The sequence below is a fragment of the Dermacentor andersoni genome, chromosome 8 (genome assembly GCF_023375885.2).
Source record: "Dermacentor andersoni chromosome 8, qqDerAnde1_hic_scaffold, whole genome shotgun sequence".
NCBI lineage: Eukaryota > Metazoa > Arthropoda > Arachnida > Ixodida > Ixodidae > Dermacentor > Dermacentor andersoni.
In genome coordinates this window covers 31,726,336-31,739,609 of record NC_092821.1, presented here as the reverse complement: position 1 = coordinate 31,739,609, position 13,274 = coordinate 31,726,336, and the positions used below count along the sequence as shown (strand labels likewise).

The 13,274-nt window shown below is 45.8% G+C and overlaps 1 protein-coding gene across 1 annotated transcript in view; it reads right to left on the bottom strand.

Moving 5' to 3' along the window:
* LOC126526179 (4-pyridoxate dehydrogenase-like) overlaps nt 1-13,274 on the bottom strand; it is a 69,208-nt gene that overhangs the window by 31,383 nt on the left and 24,551 nt on the right. Inside the window, exons 3-5 of the mRNA XM_050174123.3 lie at nt 10,649-10,835; nt 7,396-7,530; nt 5,989-6,110 (exon numbers count right to left, since the gene is read on the bottom strand). Coding sequence (XP_050030080.2) covers nt 5,989-6,110; nt 7,396-7,530; nt 10,649-10,835 — 444 coding nt within the window. The remainder of the gene's footprint in view (nt 1-5,988; nt 6,111-7,395; nt 7,531-10,648; nt 10,836-13,274) is intronic.

The following is a 13,274-nucleotide window of genomic DNA, read 5'->3' as shown; positions in this document are numbered from 1 at the left end:
GAAAAACAAAGGCTTTTCTGATTGCATTTAATGAATGGTGATTGCAAAGCCCGGAAAGCAGGATTGCGATACTGTTATCTCCCTCCTGCGTCGACATACATTAAGCAAACAAAACTTAGCCTCTGAAAGTGGACCTGGGTTTCGAAGCGAAAAATTGAACACAGGCGAGATAGAGTAATCAAAATGACATCTGTCACACCATACCATAGGCAAGCAAACGCATTAGCAGAGTGGTTGATCCGCAATGTTAAGTTGTTTAGAGGATCGTACCCGAAGCTCTAAGGGGGTTGAATTGTGCCCTCGAAGCAGCCAGCAATGAAATATCACAATCGGACTTGGTTGCACTCTTCATTTTGCTGCTTACGGAAATGCCCGTCGCTACCAGCTGACCATCTTCTCCGATTAGTAGACAAAGTCTTAATTCTGGAAACTGAGGAGCAACGATACCAGTACCAGAGCTCAACGAGAATATGGAAGTTTATCAGAGTGTTTGCTATTGTGCCTGGGAGCTTTACTCTAGTACGGAATGGTCTCTAAGACGCGAAATTGACATTCGCTGGCCATTACATGGCCAACGAGGTGGTAAAACAAGAAGGCGTCGTTTAAGATATACCGGAGGGAAAGAGAAAAAAATTGAAGCGAGTGCCATAGAAAACGTCATTCTAGGCTCTATCAGGTGGAGTGCCGACAAGATCGGTGGAGAATGTGAAGTGTTCACGACAAGAGAAATCATGGAATCGCCGCACAGCACACAACGAAGGGCTTACTGGGGGTAAAGAAGCGTGAAGAATAATAAAACGGTGGAACAGCTATCACGTCATGTTTGTTTGGGTTTAACAAGCCGTAAAGGATGGTATGGCTTAATAAAATTTTTAAAAAATTGGTATTTTCCACGCAGATAAAACAAAAGCAAATAATGTATAACCACCAATATGTAAAACTATAACGGAGAACCACAATATAAATTCAGAAACATGATTGTACTCGAGGAATTTAGATATATTAAGTAAAAGCCATTTTGTTTGTTCGGGAAAAAAATAAGAGGGTGAGACCGCATATGTCTGGCACTGCATCAGCAGCGCATTTAGTGCGCAGAGTGCGTCCATTGCTTCACCATGTGACGTTCAGGTATAACGTTTTGGCATATACCGTCGAGGCGCCAACTATATATCTGAATTGGATATTTGCTTTCTATACATTCATTGACTCTTCAGAATTGTTAAAAGTGTACTGCAGCAAAAGAGATAACTGATTTTCAATTATTTTTTTTTTTCATTCTGTGCAGGAATGCAACACAAGAGAACATCAACGATTACATGCCCAGCATACTTCGAAAGCACGCACACAACCATCAGAAGCACATGGAAGATGTTAAACTTCATTAGACACAATGAAAGAAGCGAACCCGGCTCATGACGACATACTGACATCAAGAGCAAAAATTCATATCGACATTTCAGCTCCTTTTACTAAAACTCTTTGCACATTAGAATTTGCAGCGAACGCCCAAAAATGCGTCTCAAGATGTACGCGACGTGTGGTATATTTTTTCATCATTGCTTTTGATGCACCGTCTCGACGTGCACATTTGTGCACGCAGGGCTTAAAGGCCCCAAGCAAATCCCCGAAGAATCTAAGCTTTGCCTTTGCGCTGATGCTACGCAAGCAAAGCAAGTAAGTGCTGTTGAGCACAGCTTCGTGCTCAGGTAATAAGATTCGAGTGACAACCTTTGCCAGGTTGTCTGCAAGGCACCATGTTTGTCGTAGAAATAGTTCACGCAGCGACCTTACCAGAAGCACAATGGCATTATCTTGCCTACTGAGGAACCTACGTAATTAATTTTTTTATCTTAAAAACTCGCGAGAACATTGTTCTTTTAACAGCGGAGCTGTTCTAAGTCGGATCTGCGCCGGCGGGCGTCCGGTGTCGCGGACGGGGGCAGGTTCAGGAGCTCACAGCCAGAGGGCCCGCCGAGGGTAGGAGCGGGATTGTCGCCCTGATTTAAAGTTTGCTTGAAATCAGGGGTACAATCAGGACTCGACGCGAACAAAAGGTCAGTGGGACGCCTCGCATTGGGTGCTCATGGGAAGAATACAAATGAAGCTGTGTAGGGCGATGTGGGCTCGACTACTTTTGAAGTGACGGAAGCTTACAGTAAAATGGATTATGAAGAACGACTGAGGAATATGGAAGAAGGTAAATGGGCTGGGAGAGTGTTGAGGTATCTATACAGGAAAAAGATTGATTCACCGTGAAGGAAAATAGCTAGGAAGCTTATCAGCAAGGATGCGGCCTGCAGGGTTGCCAACACAGCAACAGAGAACGTCAAGCGGAAAGTCAGAGAGGCTGAAATAAACTTATGGGCGGCGGCAATGGAAAAGGAACCTGCCATTAGTAACTACTTAAGAGGAAAAAACGAAATCAGGAGTGAAACAATTTGCGATAACTTAAAGGGAAGCTCATTACTTTTCGAAGCGAGATCGGGATGCCTTAGAACATGCACCTACAAAGCGAGATATAAGAAGGAAGAAGAAGCATGTGCTCGCTGCGGTAAAGCTAGGGAAACGATGGAACATGCATTATTAGAATGTGAAGACGTCTGCCCGGCGGTTGATTTAGGCACCACTGGCATCCTTGAAGCCCTTACGTTCAGCGAGAGCAGTGGAAAACGAGGCTTGTCTGGAATAGAGATTAGTAAGAGACGATTGGAAGATTGGTGGAAGGAAAATAGAGAAACGACAAAAAACGGAGACGTACAAAAGCAAAGTTCGTGATAGGGGGCCAGAAAATTTGGTTGATGGAGCTCATATTGTTTTTTTTTTATTTCTTTAGCCTAGGTGGGAGATTAGGCAGTATAATAGCAAGAGCTTGGTGACGCAACCCACCGCCCCGTTCCAAAGGGGATGCTCATAACAAACACCATCCATCCATCCCGGCTGGTCGTAGCGGAGAGTTGTGGCGGATGGACGTGATTTTCCCGGGCTCCGTGGCGGTGACGAAATCATGTCTTTTGTGCATGCTTTTAGCTTGCTTCTGTTTTGCATTTGCTGATTTTTTAGCCTTCAAATATTTGGGAAGTTTTCTTTTTTTTCTCTTTTTTCGTGTGCGCGGATGTGTTGTATGTATACTTGGTTTTGCAGGATTGTCAGTCCTTTCGCGCCATGTGCTTCAACACGTGCAACTGCGTGGGGCGTTAGGTCTTTATAGCCTCTAAATAGTAGCTTTTAAGAGGCAACAGTAATAGCTATTAGTGTTTTTACTGTGTGTGCTTTAATATCGGGAATATTGCTTAGGTAGGAAAGTGAGAGCGTGGCCGCGTGGTTGCAGACATGCGAACACGTGTCATAGCTTAAGTCTGTGCGGCATTGCTTGCTTTTAAAACATTGGTGAAAATTACTTTGCGGAATTTTAAGGATTTAGATTCTGTGCACATCTGGTTTTGCTAGAAGGCATGTGCTTTCAAAGCTTCGGTATTAACATTAGCAACAGCCAAGCATGCGGTGTGCGGGGGTTCCTCAAGGCAGATAAGGGGACGGATAAGAATGGAGGGGGAATTGAGTCAACCGGGAGACACTGTGATGTCGATGCTAGGCTAAAGAAGATTGAGGCTTTCCAGGATGAGCTTGTGAAAAAGGTCGAAGAGTTCAAAAATGAGCTAAATATTTAGCGTGATGCACGAAAGATAGTGGAAAAAAGACTTAAAACAGCCGAAGAAAGGCTGAACAGGTCCGCCATCGTGAACTAGAATGGTCGTGATAATGGAACGCAGCCTCCCAACGTGTCAGGAGAGGCACTGTCAGCAAATGACGTGGAATGCGTGCTAGGCGGGGAGAAGGTAGCTGGAAATAGCGGCACCTACACTGAGGCCGCGACACACAAAAAAATAAAAGCAGGAGCTGCAGGGGCCAATACGCCATGTCAAGTCCGAATCAAGAGAAAAAGGACAAAGGGAAGCAGTGAGAGTAGGAGAGAGGGAAATGGTGATTATCGCCGATGACTTGAACCTGGCTAGGTGCTCAGAAGCAATGGTAGGGAAGGTGAAATGCGATAAAAGACAGGCGATAGGAACATTTCCAGGGTGGGCACTGGATTCTGTCATGGAGCGAGCAAAAGCAAAGCTCGCGAAAAATGCCCACGTGCGCAACCTTCTCTTAGTAGCAGGTGGGCTAAACGATGTCCTAAACAGGAAAAAGACATGACTAGCCCGGCGCTTGACGAAGGGGGTAGGCGACTTGCGCGAGCTGTCCCCTCAGGTGCAGATGGTGGTGTGCATGGTGCCGGAGGTGCGTGTACGAGACAGTCGCTTACAGATAGCCGTAGTGGCTTCTAATGAGGCGATATGGAAAATGAGCCGAGGGAAAGGCTTCGAGGTTGGTGAAGTAAACAGGGAAGGGAGAAGGTGCGGTTGTATTGAACGAAACGGGACCCACTTCAATTACAGACTTGGGCGAGAAGTGGGCTGGCAACTTGCTGGTCGCGCTGTTGTTTTTTTAGGGAGCCCACGAGCGCTCAAGAGACTAGAGCAGGTGGTAATGAAGAAGTTCCCATACGGGAACCTCAGAAAAGCATCGCCCTCAATAACAGAAAAAGGAGGAAAACAAGAAGGAGAGCTCGCCACGCAATAGGCTACAGAAACATGCAGGGCGGCAGAAGAAAGGAAAAGTGGGCAGATATTGAGGAGACGAGGTTACACAAAGCAACTTAGAGACTCGGAAGAGCCGCCAGGGATTCAGAATTATGTTTGGGAAGGGTGCAACAGAACTAAATTGGAAAGCAAGGTAAAAGGAGTTGGAATGCTCATCCATTAAGGAGCCAAATGGAAAAGAGCAAATTGAAAATATGAAGAGCATGTTTGGTTGTCAGGTACAATGAATGGAAAGAAATATTGGTTGGCCGTAACGTGTTTGTGGATTGGGAATAATTGCACAGAGAACAATCGAGAGTTAGTGGAATGCCATGTGGGGATATCAAGGGTTTCGGGAATGATGCCGAAATTATCCTATTAGATGACAGGAATGCCCACATATGGGATCTAGATGGCTACACCGACAACAACGGGAAGTCAATGTGCAGTCAATAGTAATGAGCAATCAATAGTAAGAGGCGAACGGAGTATTGGTGGAAAAAAATTATGGACACGACAAAAACGTAGACATACAAAAACAAAATTATCAATAGGCGGTCAGAAAATTTGGTTATGAGAATTAATCGTAGGACATTTTCTTTCTATTTTTCTATTTTATCCTACGGAGGACATTAAGCAGTTTAAGCGCAAGAGGTTGACGGCTCAACTCACCGCGTCGTTCTAAAGGGGAGGCTCATAACATCCATCATACATCCATCCGGGGCACTGCTGGTATGGGAGCGGACCAATCGGAGGGCGCGCCGTGGGAGAGGGAGGAGAGGGGTGTAGGAGCAGGCGTTTCGCCGGCGCGCGCCTTTATGCCTAATGGACTGCTCTTGGCGCGAGATGCCGCAGGTGCCCGTGCGATAGCGGCAGCGCTGAGGTCGCGCAAATCCTGAGCTTCGAAATCGATAAGCGCAAGCAAAGCGCCACCGGAGGGAAGGCGCTACCGCCGAAGATCGAGAACGGGAAGTGCCGGGTAAGTGCCGGTGGACACAAGCTAACCCGCAATTTCTGTAGTAGAACGGCGAAGAGAGGTCGACGCAGAAAGATTCGTCCCACTGAGGCTGCCGGCGGACGGTTCGAAAAAGAATGCCTCGACCGTGAGTGCGGCCACAGGTGCAACGTGCGGGGCAGACTGTGGTTTGATCACAACCTTATGCAACTGAACAGTGTGGGTAATCCGAAACCGAAGCTCAAATCTAGAAAAACGACATCATCGAGACAGAAAACTCGTTGTCACGCGACAACGAGACAATAGAAAATCGCGCTAAACACGAGTTCAAACTTGAGCAAACAACCACTAGCTTCGGTTTTTTGACTGCTTTCACTGCATGGAACTGGCTTTACTTTTTTCATTTACCTTTGTTGCCCGGCTCCGCAGTGAAATGTGCAGATTTTTTCTCTGGAGAATTGGCGTGATGAAGGATCTGCTAGCACTGTAACGCTCACCTTCGAGCGTATTGGCTTGCAGTCGAGAGCAACCTATAAGGACACACATGAAGCCACCACAGAAGTAATTAACAATTTATTATCACCCTAGTTATTGCCACTCTCCCCGATTACTTTTGTCTTTCATCAAAATGATGTTCATGATTTGGGAAAGTCTAGCGTGTGCGCTCCAATATCAGTCTTATTCGTTTCAAGTTTCCTTCTCAGGATGTGCGTTTCCATTTGTCAAACTGACCCAGATAAATTAACGCTTGAGCAGCTCCTAGAGTACCGCTTTCTTTCGACACTGCCGCCGTCCTATTCAGTATGAAAGCGTACCAACCAGCCAACTTATCGATTTTACTGAGCTTGACGAGGCTGCCCTGCAATAACGAATTTCTATTTCACCAAAATATAAATACTACCATAGTCTAGTGCCTGTTGTTTCTCCAATCTAATATTAAACGTTAACCGGAAACGCCGTTAATCATCCGTTGTAAGTCATCTACACTGCTGCTAAGTGGGACAACGTTACCAGCAAACCGCAGTTTGATGATATCTTTCGCATTGATTGTCACATCTAATACTTTCCCGACAGAACGCCCGAGCACACGTACCACGTCAGCTGGCGTGTAATGGCGAAAAAAGCGACCATTATTCCTTGACAAAAACTTAGCAAATTGAACTATTTCAAACAATAAGGATCTTCCAGCTTTCCTTGCAGTCATCTCTCACGAGAAGGACCGCCTCAGCGACGTCATAGTCGATAAATCACAGGTCTCTGCGTTCGCACCTAGAAGGGAGAATTATGTCAACCTCTTTGAACGCCTTCATACTGGCCCGCGAACGAAGGCTAGAACCTTGCAAATTTCGGACATCTCACGATCCACAAGGCCTACGATGGCACAATGGCTTATCCTGCCGAGTAGTTAGCAGGCATTCATGGTGTGCGCTGCGCATGTCTTGAGTTTATTGCGCGGACAGTTGCAGTTGTAAATGCCGCCAAGGTGCCAAATATTCAGTCGCTATTTTGCTTCTGGCTCTATACTTTCCTCTATTTTCTTCACCTATTATGTTGCGTTCTTGCAGGCCCTTCTTCACGCATTGGTTTTCGCAGATGTGACCAGCGGAATTCGGCATTCCGACTGCAACAAATAGTCGCTTTTTTCACATTTAGACGCCCGCTGAAGCCAACGCCGAACGTGGGGTCCAACCCTAGTACTTCAATACCTTTTTTTTTCAGAAATGCAGGTAATGGCATTCGACAATGTATAATTGTAGAGAGACATTGGATTCTTATTTTCTGCAACCGGGCCCCGTCCACGTAAAATGAGCTCACCTGCCTGAGATCTTCCGTTGTAGTCGATGACAGGGTAGCCATTTTCCTCGCAAGCTTCCAGGAATGCTTTGCTCAGACGTGTTTGCGTGTTCGCATACGTCACGGGTATTTCACCATCACTGCCACGATAGAACTCTGTTCATAACAAAAGGCGATCTCCTTTAAATGTGAGGAGAGTCCTATATCATCCAGCAAGACGATCGACTTATGGTATTTCTCTAAACCAAAAATTCTAGACAGTAGATTATATTTTAATGGAACAGGATGTCTGCGTCAGCCTTGAATAAGGAGTGCTCTCAGATTTCTGGTCATTTGTGTTATTAGAGTAATGCCTTTTTACTGCGATAACCTTAAGGAGCCAGTGTCGCCGAAAATTTGATGTCGGCTTCGGACGTCGTTCCGGCGAAAATATTTTCGAGCCGCCCATATCCAGGCCCTCCATGTGACGCAAGGAATTTACTAAACTAATTGAATTTATCAAGCTAAAATACGTGAAAGAACCGTAAACTACGACTTACAGGCAACCTACAGATATGGGAGCTCTCAGATTGTAATTTGACAATAGAGAAAAGACAGTTATGTTACGCGAAAGCTCAAAGAAACACCTTCTTCAGCGTTTATGCCATTCACAAACCAGCTGTGGCATCCGCCATTCGCGCGCGCGTGCGGGTGTTTTGGGGCCACGGAGCGGTGTGCCCGCTCGCCTCCGTCGCAACGTCTCCCACGCAAGAGGCCGCGTTTGTACCAGAAAGCCCGCCTTCGTGCATAGTTCGTGGCCAGCGTTTCCCGGTAAACATTACGGTTCCATACGCTCCTGTTGCCGGGAAGCGTGAGAAGCAGTCAGGGATCTTTGAATGCTATCCCGTTTTACTCTTAAAGGCGAAGCTTGAGCGTCCTCTAATTTGGGTTCGTATTATATAACTAATTACGCTTACATTTCTTTGCCTAATTGTGCCACCTTTTTGCTAGTATAAGGTCATCCAATGGAATCCGGGACTCAGTGCACGTTGAGTCCCTTGTTCGCTCTTGTGGCATTGCTACTTTTAGCTATACTGCTGTTAAAGCTCATCCTTGGAGGCTCGAACTATAAGTGTGGCGTATGGCGGTAATGACTGCACGTTGCATTTCTAAGGAGCTTGGTCAGAAACAATGCACACGACTATAATGTATCCAATGCATGTGCCCACTAGCATGAGTAGACAGGCGCACAAAAGTGAAGCGCAAATACGCTCGCGCTCCACGGTGCAAGCTACCATTATTCGCAGTAAACAGAAAAGTGAGTCAAAATTATCTGGTGATGATTGCTTCAGTCTAGCGAGAACTTTTCGATATGAATTTACTTTGCTGCGCAACGACGTGTGGTGTAAGCGCTCATGTGACGGCGCCTGGAAGACCGCGACGTAGATTGCCATGTTCGTACAACGGCGTTAGAATTGCGACAATGGAATTCTGACGACGGATAGAAAGATGACAGTGGCGAAGATTAAAAAGTGGCGTTTTTTATTTTTATTTTTGCTTTCCTGATCTGTTCACGCCGCTGTTCCGTTGCTGCTTCGGTTTGAAGGTGTCTATAATAACGCTACCGGCCCTTAGTGGGCGGGCTGTGTGTGTGCAGCTTGCACTCGCTATGAAAACACTACGTACATTCTCACAAGCCGCTTGGAGTCGAGAGACCCGAACCCCGAAAACGGAAGATGGAAGGAAGCATCAAAAACTATCGTCTTAAAACCCGTTCCTGCATGAGTGTATCGTTCCAGTACAACCGGTAAAGCTTATGGAACACGGCACAGCCTGCAGCCACTCCTGGATGCCAGCTACACAGTGCTTACTTCGCATATGTGAAGGCTCCGCCGTAGATGTACGTCTGCGACGATTTGGGACTACTCTCTAAAAGCTCATATTTACATAGTTGCCGCATTCTCACGAGCTTCCGCGCTTGTAAACAGAATGTGGTCAAATAGTACCGATGTCTCTGAACCATGTTTATGCTGTAGTGTTTTCTGGTATGCAGTACGCACATTGTTGATTGAATGGTACTGATGTCAGTCCTTCCAACTCGTTATTTTTCTTGAGGTAGAAGTGTTGGCGAAGATATGATACTGGAGACAAGAAATATAATAAAATAAAAGTAGCATCAACAATTTATATATATACATATATATATATATATATATATATATATATATATATATATATATATATATATATATATATATATGCACACACTTTAAGAAATGTTTACACCCTTTGGAGTGCCCCTTCTGCCGCACAACGATAATCGTCATCTGCCTTGATGTGTTTCCTTTCTTGAAAACGCCGCGCCCGCTACTTTCCTGTCGGGAATGCTATCATGCTGATAACGCGCATGCCGTTCGTTACTGGAAAGTACCGGGCTCGCAGCGATAAAGAAAGGAAACGCATCAAGGCAGAGGACGATTACTGTTTTGTGGCCGAAAGGGGCACTCCAAAGGGTGTAAACTTTTCTTAGAGTATATATATATATTATGCGAAGGAAGGGGTAAAGTCCGGATGTATTAGGGCTGACAGACATCGCATGGATAAGCAGCAGTGTCTGCGTGCGTGCCGCTCCGGGTTCCGCCTTGGTTCAGTTTACTGCACTGTCAATTCCATGTTCGAGGATGAACTTTTCTTTCTTTCAAAGTGCAGCACATATCTTGAAAACTTAGGTTGATCGTATGAATTTTTGGCCTTAAAGAATGTGCCAAGAAGCATTACGCAATACTTCGTAAATCTGGATTACAGTCGCGCCAGAACATGTAATCATGACGTACCCCGACCCAGGCCCATGCGTAGGCGTCGATAGTAATCAGTTTAGGAGTGATCAATTAACATTTAAGCCTGTCTTAAAATGTAGCAACTTGATGAAAAAACTAGGGCGTTACTGCGAATAGCTCTCATGAAACGTAACCAATGGCTGACGCGGAAAACACGGTTGTGAGAACTATAACGGACGCAGTAGCAAAGGCGTCATGAATTTTCAGTAACCGGAATTGTTTAACTTGCCCCTCAGTCATGCAACTGGAGCGCTTGTGCGTTTCGACCCCGTCTTAATTCTGAGGCCGATGCGAGAACAAAACCAATGATTGGGTTCTTAGGAGCAGGGAGCAATAGACGTTGATCCACCTAGGGGATTATTATGTCAAAGGTCGCAATGACGTATTTGCTGAAATCGCCGTTACAGAAATTAAGGTTACCTGACACCAGTACAGATTCAATGCAGAACGACACTCACGTTCCTGGTCTGGCACTCTCGCCGTCTCAATGTTCTTGAAGTGCGGCAACACGTCATCGTAAGACCAACCATGCGCTCCGAAGTCGTCCCTCCATATGTCGTAGTCACGCCTATTTCCTCGAACATAGAACATAAAGTTTATGGCGCTCGATCCGCCCATAGCCATGCCGCGGGCCCACGGGCACCTCTGCAAACAAATAAGTGCCGAGTTTTGCAGCAAGGCACTCCGGGACCAAAATAGTGCAAAAGTTATTCTAAGTATGCTCAGCTCAAAACTAATGGTTTGAGCACCTACCATTTTGAACAATGCCCGGAAGAAACCACGATATAAGCATGAAGTGACTGTACATGGGAGTTGGTTGCAACGGAACTATCAATGCGCGTAATAATCAGGGCTTTAGAATACATTTAGCGTTATTCTGCATTGATTTTGAGCTGTTAGTTGGCGTTAGTATTAAATAAACAGCACGTCAGGTCAGCGAGTACGAGTAGACAGTGTGCCGCTTTTAAGCGCAGAAGATAAAAAAAAATCGTCTATGCTAGCTCGCCTACTTCCGTTTTAGCACGAAGATTATGTGCACACTCGGACATGACTTGCGCGACAAACAACCATCATAATTAAACAACCAAAATTAATGGAGTTCGCTTGTGGGGCTAAAGCTCGAATTTTATGGGCCCGGGCTGTAAACGAAGATACGTTTAATAACGGTTAGCAAACTGGCATACTTCTTGCGCAAAATTTATGCCCGACGTTGAATATAACACTGCTGTTGGAAGGCGGATTTTAACGATCTACCGGTCATGGTCACGAGCCTTGAACGCAGCCAGGTCGCTGCTTGCCATCTGGCTAGCTTCATAGCCTGGTCCAGTGGTGTCCATCACGGACTTAGATACAAGGAGTGGTGACAGAACTCTCACGGCGCTTTCAGGTTTATCGCTGCGGATAACGAGGTATCGTGGAAAAGATTATTTTTCCTTAACGAAAACTCCAGGGAGCCCTCAGTGCGCAAGCGCTTCGCAGCAATATGATCAGATAGTGAAGGGAATAGTGGTATATATATGTCATATTTAGTTACGTATTTATTTATTTTATTTATATACTTCATTACCTTCAATGCCTGAAGGCGTTACAGAAGGGAGTGGGAAAATGTACATAATTGTGATTGTTGGCGGCGAGTATATACAATAATAATTGTCCAGAGCGGATTTAAATGCAGAAACACTTGGAATGGCGACAACGGAGGTGGGCAGGTGGTTCCAATCCCTCGATGTCTTTGGCAAGAGTGAATCGGAAAATAAGTTAGCATGGCAAAAAGGGATTTCAACTTTTTGACGGTGATTACTACAACAAGAAAAATAAGATGGTTCATTAAGGAGTTCATTTTTCCGATGTGGATTATGAAAGATCTTATGAAATAAGGATAAACGAAACACTTTCCTGCGCCGAGAAAGGTGCGGAAGTTTCAAAATGTGTTTCATTGACGATGCACTTGAAGAGCAGGAATAATTTGATGCACTACGGTTTTGTACTGATTCTATTTGAGTATTAAGAAATTCTTTACTGGTATGCCACAAAGCGCATGCATATTGAAGCTCAGAGCTTACAAGTATTTGCTATAAATTTAATTTAGGAGAAGATGGTGCGCTTGAAAAGTTGCGGCGCGAGAAACCGAACGTGCGATTAGCATTGTTAACGACGTAGTTAACATGGATTTGCCAAGAAAGGTTAGCAGCCAGGTGACCACCTAAATACTACTTATACGTGGTAATCTCGTCCAGTACAGAGGCATCAATGTGATAAGAGGAGGGTTACAATAGAAGCTTTCCGGGAGATTCTCATTACTTTACTCTTTTTAACGTTCAAATTCATTTGCCATGCGTTGCCCCAGCACTTGCTTCGGCAGCTTTGGAAGCCACCCACAACGGTGCTCAACATGGGGACGCTACAAATTCGACTGAGCAATGACTTGTACGCGCCAGCCATGCATCGGTGCCATAACCCAGTGCGCCATACTGAAGGTTGGATATACTGCACTAGGCGCCTAGGTGAGAGAGAAAAAAATTGGGAGAAAGGAGATAATGGAGCAGAAAACGTAAGCAGGTAGGAAATCACAAATTGAGAAGAGGGGCAGAAAAAGGCAGCCAACCATTTCCACCGGGCGCTCATTCATGGAGTGCCGCCTACGTGAAGCCGAGGCCGAAGGGGTGTGCTGTATCTGTCCAGGGGCCATAAATATCCAAATAGCCGGCATCAGCTCAACCCCCAGGAACCCCTTCTCCCCATGTACGGCTAAACAGGGCTACACGCGGGAGGGTCCAAGCCCCACGTGCTCGGGTCCGTGGTGTCGCAACACACCAAACGCATGCTTACGCTGACGCCCTTGTGGGGTCGATACAACGCCTACACAGCTAAATTCAGAGGTTTTACCTGTCCAAACCACTATGCCATTATGAGCGACGTCGTAGTGGGGGGACTCCGAATTAATTTTGACCACCTGTAGTTCTTTCCCTTTTACTCATGCGCCGTACCCGAGCGTTTTCGGATTCCGCCCCAATTGAAATGCGGCCGCTGTGGCCGGGTCGAACTCGTGACCTCGACACCAGCGGCACTGCACCATACCAACTG